At 45.8% G+C, this 26,349-nt stretch overlaps 1 protein-coding gene across 1 annotated transcript in view; it reads left to right on the plus strand.

Annotated features, from left to right (window-relative positions):
• The window catches only part of SLC7A5 (solute carrier family 7 member 5), a 41,387-nt gene extending 15,969 nt beyond the window's left edge, over positions 1-25,418 (plus strand). Inside the window, exons 3-10 of the mRNA XM_085310143.1 lie at positions 11,832-11,937; positions 12,909-12,953; positions 14,353-14,476; positions 15,567-15,670; positions 16,445-16,541; positions 16,908-17,057; positions 18,394-18,571; positions 20,510-25,418. Of these exons, the coding sequence (XP_085166269.1) occupies positions 11,832-11,937; positions 12,909-12,953; positions 14,353-14,476; positions 15,567-15,670; positions 16,445-16,541; positions 16,908-17,057; positions 18,394-18,571; positions 20,510-20,565 (860 nt within the window). The 3' untranslated portion in view covers positions 20,566-25,418. The remainder of the gene's footprint in view (positions 1-11,831; positions 11,938-12,908; positions 12,954-14,352; positions 14,477-15,566; positions 15,671-16,444; positions 16,542-16,907; positions 17,058-18,393; positions 18,572-20,509) is intronic.
• Positions 25,419-26,349: the final 931 nt, after the last annotated feature.

Consider the following 26,349-nt stretch of genomic DNA (forward strand, 5'->3'; position numbering starts at 1 on the left):
TAAGGAAAGAATTAATCTTTGTTAATTTGTTAATCTTTGTTATTTTTTATCATTTTAGTAGTAAATGTCTGAAATATAATAATTAACTTGAACTGCATGAAATCTTTATTTACAATCCTTTTTTGTTTACATCTTCAGATTCACCTTTCCTCTCACTGTACTTTTCTTTGGCTCTTTTGTTGAAGGTGAATCACTTTCTGCCCTGGTCTGTCAGGTAGAAACACTGGTTCAGTCCATTGACTCTTATCTGTAACCAATAGATTTCAGTGTGTGGAAACCACCCCTCTGTCTCCTCCTCTCAAAAAATACTATACTCTTTTGTCTCAGCAGCTTTTTATCTCCTGGAGACTTGTCATCTTCTGCCTTTCTGTCTTCCCCATATCACAATGTGTAGTCTCTTGGCAGCCAGCAGTATTTCTGCCAACATATGAATGGAGTCTTTTGTGCAGGTCCCTCTAGCAAAGATGTCCTGGATGCCACTCTCTCGTGCCCTCGGCTGACCTGTAACGTTGCCTGTGAAGTGCACAGCCGTACGTGATGACAGGCCAGGGCTGAGCAGAKGGTTTGCACCACTTACTCTCTGACAGAAAAGTTGGTCTCTACCAGTGCCATAGTGTACTTGCAGCTGTTTCCCTCTGTGAACATCTTTTGGRTGGAGGCACTGTGAAACTTGCTGCAGTTTACAGTTTTTGGTAGGTCTCAAAAGGTCACAGATGAGCTACAGTGACTTGTATGCGTCTTGCTGGATAGCTCAGTGTATTTTACAGTATAGCTCGTTTTTTTAGTATCTTGCTAAACTACCTGTCTGCTTCAAAGTGAAAAGTAACAAGATGAAAAGCAACAGACCATAACAGCTGAGGGTAGAGACCTCTTCCCCTGTGTGCATGCAACACCCAGCATGAAGGAAGCTGGCTCGGAGTGGGAGCCTAAGGATTTACAGAGGATGCTTTCGTGCAGCCCACATTTAGAAGTTGTCCCAAGTCGCACACTGCTTGTCTGAGTTTGTATTTAACAACAGGCTGGCTAGAATTCTACTCATGCTCTAACACAGATTTTTATTAATCGCCTTATGGAAGTTGCAAGCTTTCTGGTAAGTCTTTAAGAACTTGCAAGCTCCTTTCATATGCGCTTCCTTAGCTTCCACATCTCCACAGGTCTTTTGCAAATTTGTGAACTTTTCTTTAAATCATGCCAAGTAACTCGATGCCCCACTGTAGCCGGGATACATACCTTTTTTTTTTTTTTTCTTCTGGGGAAGCAAACCAATATCACTTAAAGCATACTGCAAAGAGGAAAGAACTGTCCTGTTCTCCATGCTCATGGCACAAGAAGTAATGGGTGCTRGTTCAGAGGCACAGGAGATTCACAGTAGCCATTAAAAAAACACTTTTAACTGTAAAACAGGGCTTGAATAGATTGTCCAGGGAAGTTGTGAAACTCTCTCRTTGGAGGTTTCTGAGAACAGATTAGATCAACGTCTCTTAGGAATGATTTAAGTACAGTCGAACCTGCCTTGGAGYGGGGTGGCAGGCGAGGTGCGCTTGGAAGCCTTCGTTCCTGTGACTCTCTCAGGTTGCACGGCGGTGTTAGTGCAGTACACGGTTGTTGGACATCTTCCAGGCAAAATACTATAGGCCTAGTCTTTTAAAGTGGGTAACTTTTCCAAAAGCCTGTTTAACCTCCGAGTACGTGGATGATCCTGAGTCCCGCAGCCATAGCGTGTCATGCTCTTCTGTGCGTCCTTGTTTTCTTTTACACCAGTCATAGAGCTCTTCGGACCAAGAGAACGCCAAGCGCTACCAGCTCAGTAAGTTCGGTCCTTAGCTGGCAACTATTGCTGGAGGAAAATACACACCAGGCTGATAACGCTTCTGTGGCRATTTGGCTGATACTGAAATTTCGGAGGCGAAGGGGTTGTGTGTTCCCATGACGCTCTGGACAGTGTCTGAACAGYGCTGGTTAACTTTAGTGGTTACTCCCCATTGCTGGTTTATATTTACAGTATCCATAAACAGAGTAGAGGAGCAATACCACAGTTTCTTGCTCAAATGAGGAAACTTCTGAGACTTTGCAGAATTATGTCCTTTCTCTGTGTTGACCTCCACCCCTTCAGCTTTTCTTCTTTTTATTCTGCATACTGAGCATTTTTATTATTTTTCAGAAAAACAGTAACATCTTAAGACAGAGAAATATGTGGCAATACTACCACACAGCAAACAGCATTTCCTTGTGATCTTTCTGTGGACAGCTGTTTCACATCACTTTTCTCATGCAGCTTCAGAAGGAGGGTAGAATTTGCTTTTGTACTTAGACAGCCTTTCAGCTACTTGAAAATTGACCCAGTTTATCTGTTCCACTTGGGTACAACTGTTTCACTAATGGAAAAGTTACAGTTTAAAAACCTTCATGTGGCTAGAGTTGTGCTGTTGTAAGAGATGCTGTAAAAGTTCAGTGTCCTGGACTTAGTATATTAATGCGTAAATCCATACAGTTTTACTCCCCGCTGTATGACGGACAAGTCCGTAACACTGAAATTCTGCAAGTAACTTCTAGCATAGATGGGATCAGCATGTTTTCACTCCACTTACTGAAAACTAGGCTGCTCTTTGGTTCTACTGCTCTATCAGCTCTTAGAAACTGCCTTCTTTTCCAGCCATCTCTGGGTATTTTTTGGCCATGTTATTACCTAGTRGACTGGCCAACAGTAACACACAGCGATTAACACAGCTGGCTGGAAGTCAGCATGTCTGGGACAGGTCATGCAGCCAGCTTGGACTGAGCATCATGCAGATCTAAGGGTGGTTCTCCACCAACTCCAGCTTTTCAGAGGACCTGAGCTGAGAGGTCTGTGGTTAGCTCCATGGCTATTGTGTTCATACCCAAATCAGTGGCACAATGCCTTAAAAAGTAAGCTAGGAATGAAATGATTAGAAAAAAAATGCTGGTCTTTAAGAACATGGTGATACTTTTACATGGGGGGAAATTCGGTGAAAGTTTTGAGGTCAACAACTGTTTTTAAAACATCTTTTAATCAAAAGAATATTCCAGCTTTTTTGTTGTTGATGCTGTATGGTTTCTTCAACATTTATCTAACCTTGGCGATACAAACAGAGAGGTGCCAGTTCTGGCTGCTGTCGGTCAGTGGAGGGCTGCAGAGGTGCACTACAGACCTCGCTGTGTTTCCTCAGCCAAGTTCTTTGTAAAACATTTGTGCGGCAGGGACTTAGGGAAATAGAATTTAACACTCATTTTATTGAATTATTTTTATTGAAGTTATCTTCCCTTCTCTCTCTTAATGCCTGATTTCTGATCTTAAATCTCTCGTCTGTGGTGCCTCAAGCGCCTGCTAGGATGGTAACAGTCAGCGTTGCGCTCTCTTTAGCTCCCTTTATTGTGCTTATCAGCAACCAGCAGAGAGCTGCATCTGCTGAACGAGTGCGAGGTGAACTGAGGACAAAGGAGGAAGCTTTAACTCCAGACGTGTGCCGTGGAGAGTTTAGTCTAGGCAGGGAATCTTGTTTTTCGTGAAAGTTTTTCCTTTAAATAGACGTGTACTACATAATGCAGCAGTGGCACATTTCTCTCATCCTCCCTCCTTCCTCCCCCTCTCCCCCATATTGTTTCCCCTTTGTAAAAGGGTATTTAGAAGTGTACTCGTGGCTGGCAAATTCTAAATTTAATGYGGGGTGTTGTCTAAAAATGCAGAATTTTAAGATCTAAACCTTCAGATATTAAGGTGCGCATAGCATGTCTATGAAGCCTAATAAAAACACCGTCCAAGTATTCCGGGTATGAGGCAACACCTTGGCTATGTGTATGTGCCTGCACATATGTGTATAACCTTCATTTATTGAATATTTTTGCCTTTTGCTAGAAAATAGCCTTTTGATCTGTTTCTCTGAGCRAGGGTTATTTTGGTAATTCTCTAGCCAAACTTATTTTCCCACTTTTTTTTTTTATGACAAATCCTGCCATTAAGAACATTTGAGGAAGGAAAAGTTTATTTGTTCTTCCTTTCCTCCCAGATTCTCCTCTCTGCTGCTACTAGCAGCATCAGTCGAATGGACTAGAAAAACCCCTAGAGCCAAATCTGCGATGAGACCTAGCGGCTGAGTGGAAAACTCTGCAAAGAGCAAAGGAGTGAATATAGTCCTAAGAGTGTAGTGGGCAGGTTTGCTCTGGAGGGGTCCTGCTGAAATGACAGGAAAATGTTAAATTCATTGAARTTCATGGCTGGTATTTAAAATCAGGCTCTCGGTTTCAATGCACAACTGCACACAGATGCCAGCAGAGAGGAAGTGTTGTCACTGTCTGCCTTCACTTGTGTTTGAACCTGTGCTTAATCGTGCCCAGCCAYTCGGAGGGGAATAAGCAGCTAGCGCAGCTGCAGGAACCTGCTGCAGGCTTCCCTTTGACCTGCTCTCATAACCTCTTGTGTCCGTAGGGTAAACCGGAGAACAAACGTGCTCATCAGCTCAATGTTTAGGGGGATTTAAAGTGGTTTTTGTCATTTCGTGACACATCAGGTATGACCTGCTCTTTAAAAATGAGGAGAGATGGAGCAGTCAGTGATGCCTTTGTGCAYGTCACATGCAATGGGGAAGCTGCTGTACCCATGGCTGTGCCAGGAAGGACCACGTCCCTTTGGGGACTGGTTCTAGGACACAACCTGGGATGCGGGAGTCTGCTAATGGCACAGCTGGAGACATCTGGAATGAGTTCGGAGACCAAACTCCCCTTCACCAGCTAACTCATGACTAACTCTCGCTGTAGATCCTCTTTGGCAGAGATAAGGCAAGGCCTATGAATAGTAAACAGCYCTCAAGCTTTTCAGTGTGTCCCTGCAAGTTGTTGCCATGGCTCATGCAAAAAAAGATTGTAGGAAATGTGTGCCCTGCAGCTGTCCATACTGTTCCTTGTTACATTGGCATCCAGAAATTCCTCTATAAAGTCTTTTACCAGCACTAAGCTTTGAAGGAAAGCTGCTGCATTTACCCTACTCACCCTCTGATTAACGGTGCAGATGAAAACTGGAGGGCTGTGCTGAAGGAGAGAGCGAACAAGGAAGCTGGGAAAGTGGCCAGCATTCTGCACCTCTAAATCACATCAAGCATGCTGTAGATTAATCAGGCATCTTATGCTGGAGGGTCGATGCAAAGCAATTATGTTTTATGGGCTTGTTGCTCTCTAACCATTGATTTCATCTCCGGCCAAAGATGAACTTAATTGCTGAGGGCAGGTGGGCATGGCAGGTTAGTGTGCTATGTGGGTTGCATGTTCTGATTGGAAGTGAACAGGGGTTCATTTTTGCTCAGCCAATGTTTTTCTTGCCCACTCTGCCCAGAAATGTTTTGGCAATTACAGATTCAAGAATAGAGTTCAGCCTGCTGGGGCTTTTGGATTTTACATGTGTGAAATTGCCCATCCAAAACCAAATAAAATGCATTTAATAACAAATATCATAATACAGAAGCAGTTAGTGACCTGCACTTCTTGCCACGATCACTGTGAGTTTGAATGGCTACRTATGTACACTCTGGAAGGGTGCCTGTGACACCTTTAATGCTGACATGAGCTATATTGTTTGTGAAGGTTAGTGGCTATATTAACTCTTCGGGGTGGAAATGTGCTTTGCCATCTGAAAAGCTGCATCATCTGAGGAGATGTTGGATGCAGCACGCTGTTTGCTTTGGTATCCTGAATTGAAATGCCAAATCTTAGCTGGATCAAAGTAGGTGTCTTGCATCTGAGACTGAAGAGGGCATCTTGGAGGGGTCACAGCGATCCCCGATCACTACTGCTGTGAGTTGAGTGTGTTCTAAGGCAGGTGGCAGGAGAGGCTCTGGGTTGGCTTCTCATTTTCCCAAATGCAGCTGAGTCAGCGATGCAGACACGTTTAACCAGAGTGCAGCTCCTGCTTYGATATTTGCTCTTTGGTTCTTTGCATCTCTCTCTATGCCTCCTCTCTCTGTCTCTGCAGCAGAAGCAGTGGTTCATGCCAAGGGTGCCTCAGTGCTGTTGGTAGCTCTGTGTGTGTATTTGTGTGCTTGTGCTTGCATTGTATATGGATTCTTTTCCACAAGTTCCAGCTGGAATGGGACTAAAACTAATGCTCTTCGATAGCAGTTCAGGTGACAGGCAGATGTCTCTGCCTTCTTCAAATGTTTGTGGCTCTGTTACAAGTCCAGCTGATTGCTGCTGGTCAGCCTGTGTTCACTCTCTCTAAAGACTGGTCTTTTTTTGTTCATCATTCTCGATCAGAACATGGACTGAACATGTGCAGAGAAGCCAAGATAAATCAAACTTACGGGAAGTGGCAGAAAACCCGCTGGGTGGTTTGTTTAGGGTTAGCACCTTGCTGTTAATCTGCCCTAATAAGAACAGACAGGAGGCATGGAGGAAATGGCCTTTCCTTCCTGTGCTAAGGATCAAAGTGACTCTGTTCATCCTGGGTCCCTGCACTGCCCTGCGTGCCGTGGCTCCGGGACAGGGCACGGCGTGCTCTGGGCTGTGCACCCGGCCGCCCACAGAGCGGCCTCGCTCCATGGCTCACGCCAGGACTTCTGTGACTGCTTCTGTATTTTTTTTATCAGCAAATGCTATGCTGGCAGGCACAGAGCTGGTGAAAATGGGGAAGTGTTTGCCTAGGTGGGAAGTTAAGATTTTTTGGTGATAGCARGATGCAGAGAGAGGTGGAAAAGGTCACAAAATGCTGTTTGTCCCAAGTATTTTGTCCCGAGAGCTCTGGTGGACTACAGCAAAAGGAGGAGTTGYGAAGCATGATTCCTTGAGCTTCCTGGCTTTCAGCGATTTCTCAGGAAGATTTTTGTCTGAAGCTAGCGGATGTGGCCATATTCCTACTGAGATCAAAGTCTGATGCCACATTAGGAAGGTGAGTGGTGAGTGTTTTCTCTCATTCCTGTTAGCTTATGAGCAGGAAGAAGAGGGTAGCTTCAATGGGAGCTGACTTTCCCAGCCTYTGGGCTCCTTGGATGCTTTGAGCTCTGGAATAGAGGTAATAATGCATTTGTGGGGGCGTGAATCTGGCAGCCCAGACCCTTGGCTTCAGCCTGCAGCAGAGATAATAGCTCTTTGTGAATGGTATCTACAAAGCTTCCCAGCATGGAGAGGAAAGAGGCATTTTTCCATAAAACAGGAGGAAATAGTTGAAAGGCAGGGAAATCTCATAACTTGTCAACAGCTAGTAGTGAGAATCAGGAGCGTAACCCAGGAGCTGTGGCTCCTTGTTGGATGCTCTTTCTGCTGGGCCAAGGTTTCTGGTGGTGGCTATCAGATCATGAGCAGAGACCCATAAACTCRTCTGCTAGGGAACCAAGTTTAAGAGCTGCTGTTCAAGCCTGCGTAGTGCAAAGCTGGCCACATGGCAGTAGCACAGTGATTAGGCTAATAGTAGCAGCTGGACGGGAGCAACCATTAGTGGCTACCAAGGGGATGTTTCTTGGGGGGGCTATGAGTTGTTGTAGAAAYGCTGCCCAAACCCTGGCCCCTGTTTTTCTCACTGTCCAGTTTTATGACTCAGTCAGCTGAACTCCCATTACTTTTCTCAGGAAATGTCTCGACAGCTGAGGGGATCTTCTTCTTTGGAGTTTTTCATATATGCAACATATTTCTCTTTGGCTCAGTTTTGTCCATGAGTGAAACACACTGAATGGCCTCTTCCTCTCTTGCTGAGTTCTCTAGGTGGCTGTGTTCCCTCTCCTCAGTGTTTAGGCAAGCTAAAAGAATTTAATTATGTTTAACCACTTACTGCAGTAGAAGATTGCTGTGCTATTAAAACCGGAATGGACATGACTGGGGAGCAAATGAGCATTTTCAAAGRAAGGGTCTGAACATGCAGCGCATGGACTGAAATAGGTCCCTCCCGCAGAAAGGCCCCAGGTGACCCATTGCTTGCTGGAGCAATTACCAGAGTCTTGGCAGCTGGCAAGATCAGCAAATAGGGTTTATGTCACAGCTTGTTACTTTAATTTGGTTAATTGTAGAGCAGAGTGCAGCTGAACAGCCAGCTCAAACCAGGCTCCAGATCATCAGGGTGCCAGGCATGGGCAGGGCATTGCCCAGAGAGCAGCCGCCACTGTCTGCGGYGGCCCCTGCTCCTAACAGGGAGCATGAGCAGGGGAGGAATGGAGAGGAGCACAAGTGGAGCACATCTTGGCCTGCAGCAAGCCCTGGGCCCGGACAGGCTTGCGGGGGAGCCTCTTGCTCTGTGGGAGCAGCAGAGGCCATGCTTGGCAGTCTCACCTGCAAGTCTGTAACTGTTCATTTGATCCAGAGTCTATCTGGAGGTTTGAATTGTAAGCTCAGGCTTGAAAGAGTAAGAAGTAGTGTGTGTGTCAGGAACAGAATTTCATACCTCTCCATTTGGAACAGCAAGCCCTAATAAGTAAATAAAGTAATAAATATTAAGAGGAAGAACATCTAGTCTAGTGTTCCTGGTCTCCAGCTGTGGCCAATAATGAGCCTCTGGAAGGATGTAAGAACAAAYGTTGCAGTGCCTCCTGGTACACTTTCTCAGCCTCTCGTGCACCTTGAGGTCTTCTGCACCAGAGGCAATAAGTTTGATGGATTTCCAAGAATTTTTCTAGTAACTGCTTGAATCTCTGTCTGATTATCTCTGTGTGGGGCTCTTGGCAAGATCAGAACAAGTTAGATATAGTCAGAGCTCACCCACTGGTTTTACAGCTTAGCCYTTGTCGGGACAACATGTGGCATATCCTCAGTCGCTGGAGTTTGGCTTTATTGCCCCCAGGATGTCTAATATGACGCCAGTTATGTCTGTAAAGACATTAGTGRTGAGCACAGCTTATTCTCTCTCTGGTGATCCACTGGTTGGCAGGGTAGGACAGAGCCTTGTTGCTGTGATGGCAAGAGAGGATGACTGCTCTGCTGAGAGGCAATCCTCAGATAGTGCTTGTTGAGGAGCCCAGGCTCTGTCATGCAACCAGGAAGCAATGAGGTGTGAAAGRAAGAAAACTTGTGGCAAAGGGGTAGCACATGGACATTCAAGAAGACAAGCTTGTCCCTGGGAAGAGAGAGATCTCAGCTCCTCTAGTTGTTTAATCATGTTATGATATGTTGCAATCCTCATGTGACCATGGGATAATAGAGACATGAAGTTTAGCAACTTGCTGCTAGTTTTTGGAGAGCTATGCCACTTGCCAGGTGAGGCAGGGAGAGGACAATGAGGTGTCAGCTTCTCAAGAGTTGAGAAGGAGAACTCTTTCCTTCCTGGCTAGAGGACTGTCAATCATGACGTGGTCAGAGGGACAAAAGAAAGAAGTAGAGAGGAATGAAAGCAGATGTAYTGTGGATCATGCAGACGTCCATGTGAGACTTACCTCTAGCCTGAAAGCAGTCTGGGAGAGCCAGTCATCTCCTGTCTTGGCTGCTTCCCTGCTGACTTGCCACTTCTCTGCCAGTAGCTGCATTTCAGTGCTGGTGCTTCAAGGGGATGTGTTAGATGCATGCTGTGGCAGTGCAAGGAAAAGGTGTGTGAGAATAATTAACTGTGTCCCACCTATCCATCTGCCACCCCTCCACCCACTGTGCACCCACAGAAATGTCAGACTTGGGTTTTCTTCCTTTGCTTCAATGCCGCTCCCATAGAGAGAGAGGGAGACACGTGCTCCCCTAGTCCTTTTGCGTGTGGTTCCAGTAGCAGCTAATTACAGTTACTGTTAACAAAAACTGTATCTTTTTTCCCCGTAAGAAAAGATCTGGAAAGAACTAGACTGGTAATTATTTGAGAAAGGCAGAAAATAAAYTAATGAAAGCTTAGACTGGAGGATCAAGCAGAACATGATACTGGGCACCCTCTCCTTCAGCTCAGCCTTATTGTTCAGAGCCAAGCCAGGGCATTAATGCCAAATTAAGATTATGTGACTGAGCCYAATAGCCAGGAATGACAGTTAAACTCACACCGTTGTATCACTTGCTTTGTGTTTCCACACAGCTCTTCCCTTTCAGTACCTTACTTCATTCAAGCATTGGCAGCTAGACCCTGTTTTGTAACCTTTCAACCAGTTTGCTGTCTCAGCTTCCCCATTTCCAGAAGAAGGGGCTGGCTTCCCTATTATACTCTCCTGTATGTGTTTTAACCTCAGTTTTTAAAAATGGTTGCTGCATTTTGCTAAAGAGATTTCCYGGCAGAAGGGGCATTAAATACAACCAGCACGTTCTGAGATTAATTCAGAAGAGACCTTCCTCCTATGAGAAGGTGTTGGGAGACAGGGACAAAGCAGCCTAAGACCAGGAAAATTGCCATCTGTAGTGGGATCTGGGCAATTAGGCAACTGGTGGATGTAGCTGGGACTGGGTTTCCCAGACCTGATTGCCCAGTTTATGTGCTGCTACTGTGGCATCAGCTCTTCTTCAACTCACACCAACAGCATCCCCCTRCAAACAGGATAGCAAATGGGGGCAGAGAAGGTGGCAGAGGGAGGCTGCTTTCCTGGGCAGCTCTGTGAGCAGAGAGCATTTTGCATGCTGTGTTAGTGTCACCTTTGTGGACTACCTGGAAAATACAGATATTCCTCCTCCACTTTGCCTTGTGGGGAGATAAGCACCGCAACTCAAGGCYAGTTTGTTACTTCGCCTTTACACTCCACCTGCATTTCTTTAGTCTCCTGACTCTCAGTTCAGCTGCTGCCGTTCCCTCCCCAGCAAGCCCTCTGACCACACTCTTTCCCCACCGATAGAAACACGAGTGCTAGGAGTGAAAAGGTCTGTGTGTCTAGATTTGTTACCAGGCCTCTGCAAACCTGGTGCTTGGTGGGGGAGTGAAATCTTCCAGCACAAGATGGGAGGAGAGGCAGTTCAGAGGAAAAACCCCTTGTACTGTTAGTATTCCTTTTCTTCTCCCAGAGCCAAGTCCTGGGTACGTTGTTTCGGGAGGTGAAGGGTTAAGCTGCAGGCACTGCTGACTGCCATGTGATAAGGTTGCTTTTGTGATTAGTGAAGATCTGTGCCATAAGAGGAATCACATGGGCAGCAGCAGGGCTCCTGGGATGCTAGCTGCTAACGTGCAGTACCGACTCCTGCCTTGCTCCACTTCCTTCCTGACAAAGGGGAGCTCTGCTCTCACCCGGGGAGGGTGCTTCCCTGTCCTGGGCCTAGAGGTAGGCTCCAGATCAAAAGGCAGGGAACAAAACAGCAGCAGAGCATTTTAAAGCAAAATAAATAAACCTTTAGCTGCTCTGGGAGAGTTCTTACCAAATGTTCAATTGAACCCTCTATTTATGGCTTTCTGTTTCAAAAGCAGATAAATAACAGGAACTTTTGATATTCAAGCCCTAAAGAAGCTAACTTCCCAGAATCAAAGAGACTGCCATAAACCCTCTGCTTTATCAGGTTGCTGGTGTAACTAGAGGAAATCCTGGTTTTTTATCAAATAAAAGCAGCTTTCAGTTGAGAAGACAATGTGACAATATCTTTTTGCTTAGCATCTTCCAGCTAGAAGGACCCCAGACTGTTTTCTTCACAGGGAGGTGCCTGGGAGATTACCTCAGCAACAGCACATTGCAGTGTGAGAAAATCTGAGCACTCTGTAATGGCCAGTGGCTTGAGACAAGTATGTTTGAGCCTGATTATTTGATGCACTRCTCCAGAGGAATTAAGCACTATAAAACTGGAGGAGGCAACTCAACAGAAAGAGGTGCACGTGCTCTCTAATGCAACCAACAATGCGTCAGCATGATAATTGTCCTCAGAGCAGCTTCTGCCTCGAGGTTTCTCTCTTGTCTTTCATAGCCCTGCAAAGTTCAGTTTGCCTGGTTCTAGAATTGTTCCTTTCTTGTTTCTGTTCTCTGCAGGCGATGTGACAAACCTGACTCCTGAACATTCCTTTGAAGGCACAAAAGTCGATGTGGGGAGCATYGTGTTAGCCTTGTACAGTGGTCTCTTTGCCTATGGAGGATGGTAAGGTGCAGCCTTCTTTACTTTTTCAGTGCCAAATATTGTAGTTCATTCCTTCTGTCTAGTTTGTGTTTGTCTGCAGGAAGAGCCTGGTCCAGGACCAGCTCTTTCTTGCTACGAGGGTGGTGATGCAGATGCTTTGGTTTTGCCTAGTAATGTTAATAGTCATACTTCGCACCCTGTTTCCAACCATGACAAGGAAGCAGAAAGAACTGCTAGCAATCATAGGATTTAGGAATGCCAGTAGGCAGGTAATGGGCTTCTTGGTGCACCTCTGAGGTGATATTAATAGAAAACACCAGGAGGAATTTGTCTAACAGGGGAGAGATGCGTTACAGASTAACAGATTCATTAGGTGTTCCAAAGTAGAGAGGCTGCTGTGGCTAACAGCTCCATGCAGAAGAAAGTCCTTCACAAGCTCTGGACCACTTTTTGGGGCAGGATCCCAGTCTGTTCCTACACTGGTTCATCTAGACATGGTTGTATCAACTCACTGTCACTTCTGTTTGGTGAAGTTCAAAGCAATTTGCTGGTAGAGACTTTCAGCTCTGTGCCTGTGACTAGTAGTTGTGTACATCTCTCACGCACACCACCAAACAAACTTCTGGAGAGCTTTTTTGATCAGTCCTTTCGAATGCTTGCACACTGAAGGAACCTGCAGTGAAAACAGCCACCATCACTGCCCAAAGGATGGTTCTGCCACTAGTGAGCCTGCTGCTTAGCCTGCAGTCACTCCTCCTGTCGTAAGGAAGCTGGCTGACAGCATGGTGTGCTAGATCCCCAACAACATCCAGGGCTCAGGCTTTTGCAGGTTTTGTACTATAGGTCCTGAGCTATGGATCCGCCACCCTAAGTTTTGCAGCRGGATTCAGTCTCTCTGCCCCTCCTAAAATTCCATTGCACACAGGTAAATTAAGGGCTTAATTTATTGAGTGACATAACCAGCATTAATCCCTGTCCTTTTTAAATTACAGGAATTACTTGAATTTTGTCACAGAAGAGATGATAAATCCTTACAGGTACGTGTGTGTCCTGTGATGACTTCCCTAGGAGGAAAGATCTTGGGACATCCCTCCCTTGTGGCTGCCTTGCGTGTTTAATAGATGTTGCTAATCAACTCAGAAGCCAAAGTCCCCTAGGGAAAGGGAAGAGTATCTTCAGTTATCACTACCAAAAACTTGACAGATAACGGCATTGTTCTTCCTTAGAATAGGGGGAGGGTTAATAGCAACATCTGTATGAGGAGGGCTGTTGTTTACATTGCCTTCCTGCACTGTTAACGTTATCAGTGATACTGGAAAGTCTTATTTCCTTGGCCTGGCACCTGTCTGAATTACAGGCAAGGAAGAGGCACTTTATGGATTTATTACAGTCTTGTGTAAACTCCCAGAAATATTTGAGCGTATGTCTATTTGCCGTGTGCTCTTTCTGTTCCATCAAGCAATAGGCCGCTTTCTGCACTGCCTGTGCCATTCAGAGTTATGCAGGAGACCTGGTGAGATGAGAGTTGGCCACACCAAAGCAGGACATCGATGACAATTTGTTTTTGCTTGTAGGGAAGGTGCGGCCTTCTCTCAATATGGGCTCCAGGATCAGTTGTGCAAGAGCCTGGCTGACCTTAGCAGTGATTAGTGCCTGCTGGGAAGCATGAGATTTGATACGCTCTTTCCTTGACAGAGTTATGAAAGTTTTTGCAGTTTGCAATTATTTTCTTGCCTTCTGAATGCCAACATGGTATTTGATGCTCACCTCCTGTGGCTTTGAGCTCCACAATTATGTGGCATCAAGCAGGGTTTCCTCTTTCAATTACTGTTCATGAATTAAGTTAGACTGTTGGGAAAGGCAGATTTGTATCCACATGACCCCATCTTTGCACACCCACTTAGGCTGTGTCTGAGTTAGTTTCCCTTAGGTTTCATCAGTCCAGTCAGCTGCACAGAGTTAGAGCCTAAAAACAGCCCACTAAATCCCTGACCTTTCCATCTCCCACAAGAAAGCCACCAGTATAAATGCTTCTTCTCTGTCCAGAAGAGCATGCATGTGCTAAATTCACCAACTAGCAAGAGGCGTGGGGACTTGCTTTTAATTACTTTTGCAGTGAACTTGGTTTACTGATTGCCCAGACAGCCAGAGCCCTTCCACACAAAAAGTGCCATCTGCCACAGTCCTTCCCTCTGCATCTGTCAGCCTCCAGGCTATTTCTATGTGAGCATTTTCTTCTCTTCTTCTAGAGAAGCAGAGTGTGGCTGAGAAATGAGATTTGCTGAGGAGCCAAAGAAAAGCAGAATGGCTCATGACAAATTTAAGTGAATCCAGAAGGGCTGCAGCAGCAGCAGCCTTCTTCTATAACATTCCCTGGCATTGACAGCTCTCTTCTCTGAACTGCAGAGCTCATTACAATTTATATTTTCTTCCTAGAAACCTGCCTCTGGCTATCATCATCTCACTACCTGTAGTCACTTTGGTTTATGTGTTGACAAACTTGGCTTACTTCACAACCCTGTCGACGGAGCAGATGCTGACGTCCGAAGCTGTGGCTGTGGTAAGATAGGTGCATTTCTGACGTGCCTCATCTGTTTTCCAAGGCTGGTTAAATTAGACTTCTAATCTCTACATACATCTCCTAGTTTGTTCCATGCTGACCATGGCTGCTTATAAAACAGCTCATATTTGACAGGAGATAAAGAGCAACTGTGACGGGAGCAGGGAAGGACAGCATGATACCACATGGGGTTTATCACAGAGAAGAGCAAGGGAGGGCGAGCAGTTAGTGCTGCTCTTAATTCATAAATACCCGAAGGTGCTGCTGGCCACATGACTTATCATCAGTTACCAGAGCATGGTATTTATGGGAAAAGGTCATTCAGTCAATACTGAACTCGGCTGTGCTCCCTCTATGTGTTCCTTSTTCTAATTAAGAGAGAAAAATATTTCTATTTATTAAAATGCCATCGCAGTCAGAAATTTTGATTTCTTCAGAAGTGAGCAGCATTGCGTGATCTTCTAAACTAAGTGTGACCAGGATTGTTCAGTGCTTGAGGGGACTCTCCCAGGCCAGAATAGATTGGTCTGGGCCGTTCAGGTAACGGCACTCTCTCCTTTGAGTTCRTAGTGAACTCCTGCTCAAAGTATACAAGGCTGAGCTATTGGACATACCAGCCTGTGGTTACTCTCGTTGTGTTTCTTTGCAAGTCTGTTAAAATCAGCGTAATGATTTCAATATTCAGCTGCAGTGAAGCAGGTCAGGGTCAGTTTGCAGTGTAAAGCTGCAGCACCAGCTCACTGCGTTTGTGAAGAGCTGTGTCCCAGCGTCCTGAATCAGCTCCTACATACAATCGGCAATAGCCAAAAGTCTGAATCTCCATGCAGTTTCAGTTTAGCCTTGAACTTCTGGAATAGCTGGTCTAGTAAATGTTGTGTCCTGACTCTGAGGGAAAGGCTTTCTGCTGATTTTGTGCAATTCCACAAAACACTTTTTCAGGAAGGTGAAACAGGAAATGGCAATGTGGAAAACACTTTAAAAGCTTAAGGTACTAAACCATGTTAATGATCAAACTGCTACAAATTTTAGGTCTTGTAGGCAGCTGGGTGTATTTAAGTGTGAAATATCTTTCTTGTTGCCCCTTATTTAGGACTTTGGGAACTATCACCTCGGTGTCATGTCCTGGATCATACCTGTGTTTGTTGGCTTATCGTGCTTTGGATCTGTTAATGGATCTCTCTTCACTTCTTCCCGGTAGGTTTCTTGCTCAGTTTTGCAGGTTTTGTTTACAAGCAGTGCTTAATGTCTCTTTGTCTAAAACTACCCTCCAAAGAGTGGCTGTGGGTAGGCCCAAAGTCTAAAAGGTCTGGAGGCCACGTGGGGAATGAGAATAATTTTTTAAATGCTTTAAAACCATATCCAGTTCAAAAGGAATCTCTTGCAGTGGTCTTACTTTTCTGTTCCTCGGGCAAAGTCCCGCTGAAGTTATTAGGACATAACCAAGCACAGACTTGGAACTCGGTGGTGTTGCCTGAGAAAGTAGATTTAATGAAAACCAGCAGCTTATGAAACTTCAGGGCTGAGAATTCCTCCAGAAAGGGGAGAAGGGATGGGACAGGACTGGCATGCAGGAGGTTTCATCTCTGACACCCATTTCCCGGTTATCTTAGTAAAGTCACTCTAAAGTTTTCTCTGGAAAGGAGGATATAAACATTTCCTTTTTTGCATTCCTCTCCTGCCTCCCTTCCAAGACAGGGACTTTCCAGTGTGGACGTGCACAGAACCCATCATTGGGGAGTGATCCTGGTGAGCCCCCACTCTCGCACGAGTGAATAGCAAAAGGGGCCACAGTTGGCATTGTGCGATTGCASTGCTAATGTGTAAAACTTGTATAGGCGTGGGCATCTTGCTGGCTCGGCACTGTCTAGGCGATCAGGGGCTGTCCCCACTTGCTATGTGTTGAAGACAAACCTAGCCTTAGGCTGAGGGTTGACGTAGGGGGTAACCACTCTGTCTCCTTCGCCTCAGGCTGTTCTTCGTGGGATCCCGAGAAGGACACCTACCRTCAATCCTGTCTATGATTCACCCTAGGCTTCTGACTCCAGTGCCATCCCTCATCTTTACGGTAAGCACCTGGCTCTGTGATGCTGAGCACTGAGCTGGCATGGAGGAAAGCGTGGAAGTAGGAGCCCATCCGAGTGGCTGGAGAAGGACTGCTTGGGCCCTATCTCTGAACAGCCATTTCTGCTTGCAGCTGCGGGGGAGAATAGACCCTTCTCATTATATTTTTATATTCCACATTCCATTTTGGAATCACTGCTGGCACCAACTGAAAATAGGTTAAATAGGTAAAAATTAATCAACTTGTTTCCATTAATCAACTTGTTTCCATTCTTGGCAGATAGTTCATCTAACATATTTGTTTGGTATAGCAATATATGTGATTTTGTCTACTTCTCCCTTTGGTAACGGCTTCTGTTTCTGGCTACAGTGTGTCATGACCCTGCTCTATGCCTTCTCCAACAACATTTTCTCAGTCATCAACTTCTTCAGCTTCTTCAACTGGCTGTGCGTGGCTCTGGCCATCATTGGCATGATGTGGCTGCGTTACAAGAAGCCAGAGCTGGAAAGGCCCATCAAGGTGAGAACAGTCTGTGGTTACTGTGTGGAGAGTCCTGCCTGCGTAGGCCCTTTTCATTTGTGGTCAGAGGGACAGCTCTGCCAGCTTGAAAATAGCAGTTTTGAGCTGTACAGGAGATCAGTGTCTTCAGACTAGGGAGACAAAACACTGATCCCTCTCTGGCAAAGCACTTTTTCAGCACCATAGGAAGAGCAGGAGGTATGGCTGCTTTTACTGCATGAAAGAAGGACTCAGATCCCAAGAGTGTAGCAGGCAGGCAGAGGAAATGTTGAAGTGTGCTGCATAGACATCTGCTGAATGCAAATCAGCACTCTCGCCACCAAGGAGGGGAAGAGCTGCCATGGCTGCAGGATGCTCACATGCAGGAAGCTGTGTGTATCAGAGATGCAGCGTGTTCTGATAGGGTCACCCAGTGGGAAGCTCTCAGTGGCTACCATGTTCCCTGGAACAATTCATAGAGTTTGAACAATTCAGAGTCTTGGTCAAACACTGTGTAACATCCTGGAATTCACTTTTTCTTTTTTTCTTTTTTCTTTTTTTTTTTTTAATCAGACAAATCCAAGCCTGAAAGTTCTGCAGAGATGAGTACTTTGTTCTGTTTGTCCTTGGCCAGCTTGGCAGTACCGTGCCCCATCTGGGAGGAGGCGAGGATCTTGTCAGCCACAAGCATGTCTGCCTTCCCTAGAGGCATGCTTCTCTCTCTCCCCTGAGTGAACTCAGGTCTCTGCCAGGCAACAGTCAACCAGAGAGAAATGAACTTACAGACATCCAGTAGCACCTTCCCAAAGTAACTCTTCACAGGGTGTTTCATCTGTTTTTTAAAAGAAAGCGAGAGTGCTCTCAGCAGGTGCCATGCTGAAAGCAGCGTAGCTGAGTCCCCTGAGAAATTACAGTGACGATGCTATGTCTCGTRCCAAGGTTGCTGCTGTATTTAATGATATTGGTACGAGCGCTTTTTTGTAAGGAATCATTTGAGTGTGGAACTGGGTGCCGGACACTGTGGGTGCTGAGAACGCTCGTACTGTCTTAGCAAGCCTCATCTCTATGCTTCGTTTAGCCATTTTGAAATGTGCATATTAGCCTACTCCCAGTTTCTCAAGGACTGCTGAACAGCGGTGTCTAGATTGATAACCACCCTATAGCAATTCAAGCTCATGGTCCCCTTGTTCAGAGCACTGTGGCACGCAGGAACACCATCCACAAAGGGTCCACCGTGGATCCTGAACTGCTKTCCTCCTGGGCTGTGCAGCTAAATCAGCGGCACTGGAGAGTCACCTAGCCCTGTTTTCTTGATCCCTGATATAACTTCTCACCTGCTCTTTGGGTCCTTTTTCAGGTGAACATCTGCCTGCCCATTTTCTTCATCCTGGCCTGCTTGTTTCTCATCGCTGTTTCCTTCTGGATGACACCAAAGGAATGTGCAATTGGTTTTGCAATCATCTTCAGTGGGATCCCCGTTTACTTCTTTGGGGTCTGGTGGCAAAACAAGCCCAAGTGGATTCTCCAAGGCATCTGTAAGTATTACCAGTGAAGCGTAAGGCTGCAGCCTTGGCTTTTGCTCCAAGAATAGCCATGTTTCCTGGTGAGCGTGCTGCAGCTAGCAGCTCTGGCTCTTGCTTGTGCAGTGGAGGCTTCTAACATCTTGGCTCTGATCACTCTTTTTTTTTTTTTTTTCCTAAATAGTAACAAGTTTTAACCTGGTGATTACGGTATCTGCCCAGCACCCAACATACTCCCTGACTTCCAATAATTACAAAACTTGGGCTAATTAACTTTTTTTTTTTTTCCTCTTGGCAAACAAGATATTGTGCAGTGGCGCATAATTCCCTGAGCATACTGCTGCCTTTCTTCTGCCTCTTGTAAAAGCACAGGGTCAAGTCTTTGTCAGCAGGGAATACCCTTCCAGTGGGTATGAAGGGAGATGAAGTAACAGCATAACAGTCTGAGCACAGTTGGCCTAAATTTGACTGCTGTAAATTCAGAATTAGTCCCAATCCATCACTTAGCCAGTGATAACATTTCTGATCCAGTCAAAGCTCTAKTTGGCATCAAAATTTGACAGCACAGCAGAGAGAAGAGAAAATCCCCTGGATGTTTTCTCTTAGGAGGCTTATTTTAAGGTATTTTAAGGTATTAAGGTATTTTAAGGTTTTCAAACAGCTGAGATTACACCACAGTGAGTTTCGAAGGGCTGGAAGKGCTGTTCTTGGCACCATATAATCTCTCTGTCTGAGCAACTGAATCAAGAAAGTCAATCTATGTTGCCCAAGTAACTAAAYTCTACCATCTGTCTCCCAGCTCTCATACAACAGGCTGACCTAGAAAACTAGACAAGTAGAAATGCCCAGCCTTAGCTGGGTACTTTTTATGAGGAAGAAAAAGCCTTTTAACAGCACTCAGCATTTGCTATTCCTTTTCTTCCACCCTTGTGCATGCACGTGCCCCCTCTCTCTGTGCCCCCTCTCCCCCCACTTTTTTATTTTGTGTTATTAGCCTCAGTTCCTGGAAAAGCCTTTTTTTTTTTTTTTTGCAGTGCCTGGGTGGCAAATTAGCATATTAATTTTGTTGTACCACCAAGGGCTTTTAAGGAGCATATAGAAAAAATTCTGGGAACACAGGATGAGAATCCTCCAAATGCCTAGTTACAAACATACGATCTTTAAACTGATGCATATATTCCTATGTTGCAGATAATTTGATCGCATCCACTAATCTGAGTTTGCTTGTGTGTATTTAGAATCACTATTTTATCTGTCAAGATAGCAAGGCTATCTTGTGATCTCTAAGCACACATGAAGTAGCAGAGAGCACAAGTGTGTTTGGATACCAGCCACCAGAACTAATGGGTGGAAAAATAAAGATACTCTAGTTTATCACCTCTCCAGTGCACAACTGCAACCGAAATGCTTCTTTTGCTCTTCATCTGTTCTGTGCACATGCCATTCTGTCTGTGGCTGCAAGGCAGTGGACTTGCCTTGTGTTCAGCRTGCTGAGCTGACTTCATCCTGGTTGCTTGGATCTTTAAAGAGGCTGTGTGCATGTACATCCTGGGTTTTCAAAATTAGAAGTAAAAATGTCAGCTCATATTTTTATATGCCCATTCCTGCTGTTGTGGATGACTTGATTTTGGCTGCCTGCAGTTCTGGTGCCTGAACTTGCTGTATTCCTGTGCAATCACAGCCTGGTGTCAAGTACTGGGAGCCCCTCTGAGGGCTCAGCACCTTTGATGCAGGGGCAAAGCCTTTGATGTTATGTGCAGAAGTTATGGCACAAACAGAGAGCAGCCTGCAGTCTAGTTGAGTCTTAAATTGTATTTGGACTAATCTCACTGAAAACCTAAGTGGGAAGGCAAATGGGTGAGCCCCCTTGAGGCAGAACATCATGAACCAAGATCAGGTCGTACGTGGGCCCCCGCGGGCTCTCTGACCTGTGCTTTGCTTCCTCCTGTGTAGTCTCCACAACTGTCCTGTGCCAGAAACTGATGGAAGTGGTTCCACAAGAATCATAAGCAGGAAGAGCAGAGACATTCAGCTTGAGGAAACGCACAATATTATTTTAAGACGACACAAGAAGAAAATGCTTCTGATCCCTCGTAAACGAAACCTAGGCGCTGGAGCACCCCGTCAGAGCTGCTTCACGTCTGATGCCATACCACCTGCTCTGCCTTGCCTCCTCCAGCTTCCCCGTCACCACCTTTTAGCCTGGCAGATGAGCAATCCCGTGATGAAAAGTTCTTAGTACAAACGTGGGCCAGGATGGGGAACTTTCTTGCCTGCTGGCAACTTCAAAGGGGTCCAGTGTGTCTGGCAGYAGGGAGACCCATCAGCCTGTGTGTGCATGATGTTGAGGACTGTACCTAGTTCTGTGTAGGCTTACTCGTTTTATAAAGCTACAGTTAGCAATGAGCTGCATATCCTCAGGGCTGTCGCGGAACTGCTTACAGTCACAGTTTTAGTATTGTCAGCTAAATGAACAGGCCACCATCAGGAGCTTGGACTGCACACCGTAACACAGCTGCAAGGCGCTCTTGAGCTGGACCCGTTTGACCTAGCTGGCCAAGGGAGGTGTGTGAAAAGCAAAGATCGGTAAAGGGCTTTGGCTGATGTCCGCTTGTGCACGCGTGCACACACTCATACAAAAATACATGCTGAATGCTTGTATGAAGTGCCACTCACAGTGATTTATGTGAGACAAGGCAGAGCAGAATTAGTGTTGCAGTGCTGCAGAAAGGGTGTGGGGGGCCACATTTGACTTTCATTCTGTTCCTGAAAATAGCACTCTGGGCCCCCCTCAGCTGCCTAGCATTTAGCTCTTAGGTCCAAGCCATCTCCCAGTTACTGAGCTGCCATCCAGGCTGGTTCTCCTGGGTTGCTCTTCACCAGAAGGCCCCCCCTCACACCTCTGTGAATTAGCACAAGCATCAGGTACAGGCCTAAGAGTGGAGCTCCACCTAGTAAACCCAGGGAATTGCAAGTAGCATTGCTCATTCCATGTTTTTTTTTTGTAGACTGGCTGCCATCCAACATCGGTTGGGCACTGTGTTACTCTCCAAMTGGCCCTGCTCGTAGTCCTCTGTGTGATTGATGATCGCTCCTAAATCAGTCATAAAGAGGAAGTGTGGCTGGGATTGTCCTTGCTCATCCTCTGGGGTCTGTCTGTGACCTGACTGTCACCATCCCCTTCATTATGCTGTGCTTCTTCTGGAAGATGCAGGGGAGATGGGACCAACCAGGTCTGGGGGTGGCAGTGGCAGATACCCCTGGATGGCCAGAGCCTCACTTTGCTGTTGCTCTGCTGTGTTCCTCCTCTGTGTAAAACTGCAGCATCAGGTTCTCTTGGCTAGCAGAAGATCCCCTGCAGACGGCCTGCCTTTCAGAGAGTACAAGCTGTGATCTGCAAGTGAAAGCTTGTTTTGCTGTTGTGGGTGGTTGCAGTCCTGTCCCCTAAGCCCACCTAGAATTCCTGTGCTCACATGTGGAGGAGCTTCGCTTCTCTTGCTCCCAGGCAGAACTCTTGGGAGCTGTCCTCTTAGGTTGCTTTATTTGGTCAAAAGTATCAACTTCAAAGCAAAAGTGCAGTTCTTTAACAATTGTTCATAATAGCTCTGCACTTAAAGTGATAGTTAATTGGAAATCAAAAGCATCTTTTCCCTGAAAGTGAGGTGCGCTAGTCTGTTACAAATCTTCTTTGTGCTTGTGCATTAGAAATAGGGCTGTTGAACTTTCTCTCTTCAGTATTTTTGTAAACTGTGTGTTTTGGAAGCCAGGATCCTCAGAGTTAATGCTTTGTACTGGATTCTCCTCTTAGCATAGAATCATTTTGGAAGAAGAGGCATTAAGGATACCAACGATACTAGCTAGTACTCTGTCCTTTCAGGAGATGTTTTAGCGAAAAGAGTTTGAGTAGTAGTAGGTGGCCACTTCTCTTCAAGTGCATATGACAACGACCATGGTTAAATCAATAATTTACTATGAGCAGCTATTTGTTATTGCTACACCAGCCACACCTCTTTGCTTTGAGGCAGTGTAGGAAGAAGAGGTGACACAATCATTATGCTGAAACCTTTGCTGTCAGTCACTTATTCCATGGCAGTGCAGTGTGGAGATGCCCAAGCCRGCTCAGGTACCATTTTAGCTGCATTAGGATGGAGCTCTGCTAGAGCTAAGTTAACCTGCASAGAATCACAGCTCGTTTGGGCATCTCTGCAGTGCAAAGTACCCAAAGTTATGGCCAGTGTATGGCTGTTCAGGGACCTATGTGCAATGAATTGGAGCATCTCAGATCCAGTGCCTGTGGAGAGGCATTTGCATAAATAAGGTCATGAACTGTAAAACCTGAACTAGATTTTCCCTTCTTAGAGGGAATCCTCTTCCAGCTGAAGACCGAGTTATTTCGGCAAGGTAGTGATTGGAGGTGACTACCTATGCTGGATTTTTTTTTTTTTCTTTGACAGAGAACCTCAGTCTGTCATCTTCTACTCTAGCTGTACTTTCCTGCCTGTAATATTCTCAGGACTGGTTTGCCTGCAGGGCYTGGGTTGAACTTAGGGGCTCCCAGTGCTAATATATACAACAGAATGAATTGTGAGGCAAAAGAAAAAGATTTTCTCTTTCAGCCACCTCAGTCTAATGTAAATTAGAACTCAAGTCCAATCCACAGAGAGCTCAGAAATTGGTCCAAGTCTCCCTAAGGCATGGGGGATGCTTGGTTTGGACAGATCTTTGAGTTTCATCATTGATGAAGAACATCACCAAATGATATCCTCTTGATAAACCTTTCATAGTGTTTTTGAAGAGGAGATATCACACTGAGAATTATTTTTTTTATAAACTGATTAATTAAATCCTTAACTTGCTTGCTTGCTTATTAAGAACTTTCCTTCATTAGTTTCCACTTGCTGCTAAAGATTTTTTGTATTAACCTGCTGGTTCTGGCATTTACCTCACAATGTTTCATGATGGTATCGTCATCGTTTCCATGGTAGTAGTCTTGTAGGAGAAAACTGAACCAGGTACCAGCACAGAATCACATAAATGTTGAATTTGGTAAGCTGCAGCTCAAATCTTAGTCTGCCTTAGGACAAAGTTCACCTTTCAAAAACCTGATTTCTTTTATCCCCAATTCATTGACCCCACAGTCCCCTCCCTCTCTCTTTTTTCTTCTGAATATTAGAGAGRTTGTGAGTTAAGGGGTAGAACTGGTGAAATTTCATTTCAAAAACAAAACATAACTAAAGCAATTTTTGCGATGGATGAAATTGCTGATAATGATACCGATGTTTCTAACTGCGTTTGCYGTGCACTGCAAAAGCTTGTAATGGTTGCATCAGAGAACAGCAGTACTGCAGCCTTCCAAGGCTTGTCACGTTAAGCTCAATTTTGGTACAGAAGAGAGAATGCATTCTAATTTAAAACCTCTTTGCTGCTTATTCTTCCCAAAAGTGGGAATGAGATGCCTCACTGAGGGAGAGGCAGCAGTAAAGACTTCACGGAAAATTTCTCATCTTCCCCAGAACTGGATGTGGAGTTTTTCTGTTGCTTTTCAGTTTGATTGTTCTACTTCTGAGCCTGTATCACCCTGTTGTAAGCTCTGTATAACCCACCCAGAGAGATGAACCCTTCCTGCAAAGGGTACATGCAACAACAGTGAACATGAGTTTGCTTTTGGAAAATAGTAGCTATGATTTTATGAGGTATCTTGTGAACATTTTCATCTTACTGTGTTCTGCAAATATGGCCCTGAGCACACCATATTGTCATGTCAGTAGAGCCGTGGGTCTGTGGTTGTCCATCACTGTGGTGTGTATTTCTGCAAGTGTATTGCTGTGCCCGCTAGAGTCAGCTGGTCCCTATACTAACTCCACTCACAGTTATCACTTCTTTGTGATGCAGCTTGTTTTAAATACTTAGAAGTCCCAGAAAGTCAGTAGTAGTGGATATTAATGGCATAACATCCCACAGGAATCCCCAAAGCAGCGCAGAAGAGATGCGTGTGAGCTGACAGACGTGCTTTTCTGTCCCTGCTGCAAATTCCTCTGCCTAAATTTGAGACCTTTCCATAGAGAGAGGAGAACCAGCCCTGTTCCAACCCTGCAAAATACTTCTGGGGGCAAATACAGGAGGGGGGGCAGTCCACCGCCAGCAGTGAGACAGCACACAGTGTCCGTGCTGACTGCAGCTCAGCATGTATCCTGGAGGGCAGGTAAAATACAGAGAATATGTTTTATTTAAAGTCATCCTGGCTGGATTTTGTTTTAAACTTCCTGCAGTATTTGCAGTGTTTTCTGTCTCGGATATTGTCTCCTGGTAAACGCGCTTTTGTTTTTTATGGCACCCTCAGTGGATACTAAGTTCAAAGGGACTCTGCACTGCTGAACAAACTTTGAAGATCCTCCCACTGGGTTGAAATCCTCATGAGATGGCTTTGTTGTTGTTCTCCGGTTGCTGTCACTGCAGGCAGCTGAGGCGGGAGCACAAACCCAGCTCCTCAGGCGGCTCCTATGCTCAGTTTGCCTCAGTCAGGGGAATGGGGCCCTTGAGAGAAGCCGAGGTTAAGCAAAGCTCTTCCCAGTGGACACAGTTTCCCAGCCTGTGTCRGTGCTGCAGGAGAGCGGGGTTGCGTCCGCCTTGGTGGTGGAGCCTGGGCCTCGCTCTCCATGGATTGCCAGGAAGGTTTCTTCTCCGTCTGCAAAGGTACCTGTGCCTTTAACTGAGGCTACAGTGTTCTCGGGCTGTAACTAACACCAGAAAAAAAGGAAAGAAGGAAACAAAAAGCCAAATGTYCTCGTTACACAAAGCTTTGGGTGTTTGGGGCTTTATTCTTGTGGTACAGCAGCTTTTCCACCAACTGGTTGTGTAACTCCATCTCAGTTCTGCTAGACCAATGGCAATTTAAAACCAACTGAACCAACATTTCATACTGGAGCTTAAGAAAGGACAGCCCAGGGTAAAGCGGAGTTGGTTCCCTCCAGGACATGTGCTGAGGTTAGCCAACGCTGCAGTCTCGGCAGTGTCCTCCACACTGAATTGCAGCCTTGTGTTCGCCCTGGGAACCCTGCAAGCATCTCTGGCTGTGGGAAGGGGACAACGAGGCTGGGGCCCATGGCACGAGCTCGGTCAGGAGTCATGCAGCTCCTGGCCCACCATCTCCTTGCAGAGATGGGAATTTCTTCCCTCAGCTCTGCTGCCCGTGCAAGGGCAGCCTGCGAGGCTGAGACATACTCCAGAGGCTCTCCATTTTTGGTGGCTTCTTGAGGGGTTACTGCTGTCCAGCCCTATGCTAGCTTTGCCCAATCTTGAGAAGTTTCTTCTCRGTTTACACTGTCTGAACTGGAACAAGCAGCTGGGGGAGAGCGCGTGTACACGATGCTGCGGGGACATGACAGCGCRGGTCCGTAAGGTTGCACTGAGCAGGCTGGGAGGAGGCAGCAGGGCTTGGCCGCACAGAGCTGCTGGTTCTGCTGCAGGTGCTGGCATGCTTGGCCAGCACTCTCGACCAACTATGAAACACTGCTAGGTAGCCCCATAGGGAGCTAATGTTCAGAGGATTACTGCTTTGCTTGTGGCCCCCCTGTTCCTTGCGTGAAAATGGGTATTAYTTCCTCCAGCTGTTGAAGTGTTCATGAGAAAAACCATATTTTTTTAAATATTGGATTAATTTTTAAATGACCTAGAAGAAACTTTGTATCTACACCTAAATTATTCCTGCTGGGTGACATTCATCTCAGTAYAGGGTCCTCCATGAGGCCTTGGGTGCCATCCCTGGCCCCAGCTAGCAGGACGTGGCATTGCAG

Source organism: Rhea americana, unplaced genomic scaffold (genome assembly GCF_003343005.1).
Source record: "Rhea americana isolate MKP2758 unplaced genomic scaffold, rheAme1 scaffold_311, whole genome shotgun sequence".
Lineage (NCBI taxonomy): Eukaryota > Metazoa > Chordata > Aves > Rheiformes > Rheidae > Rhea > Rhea americana.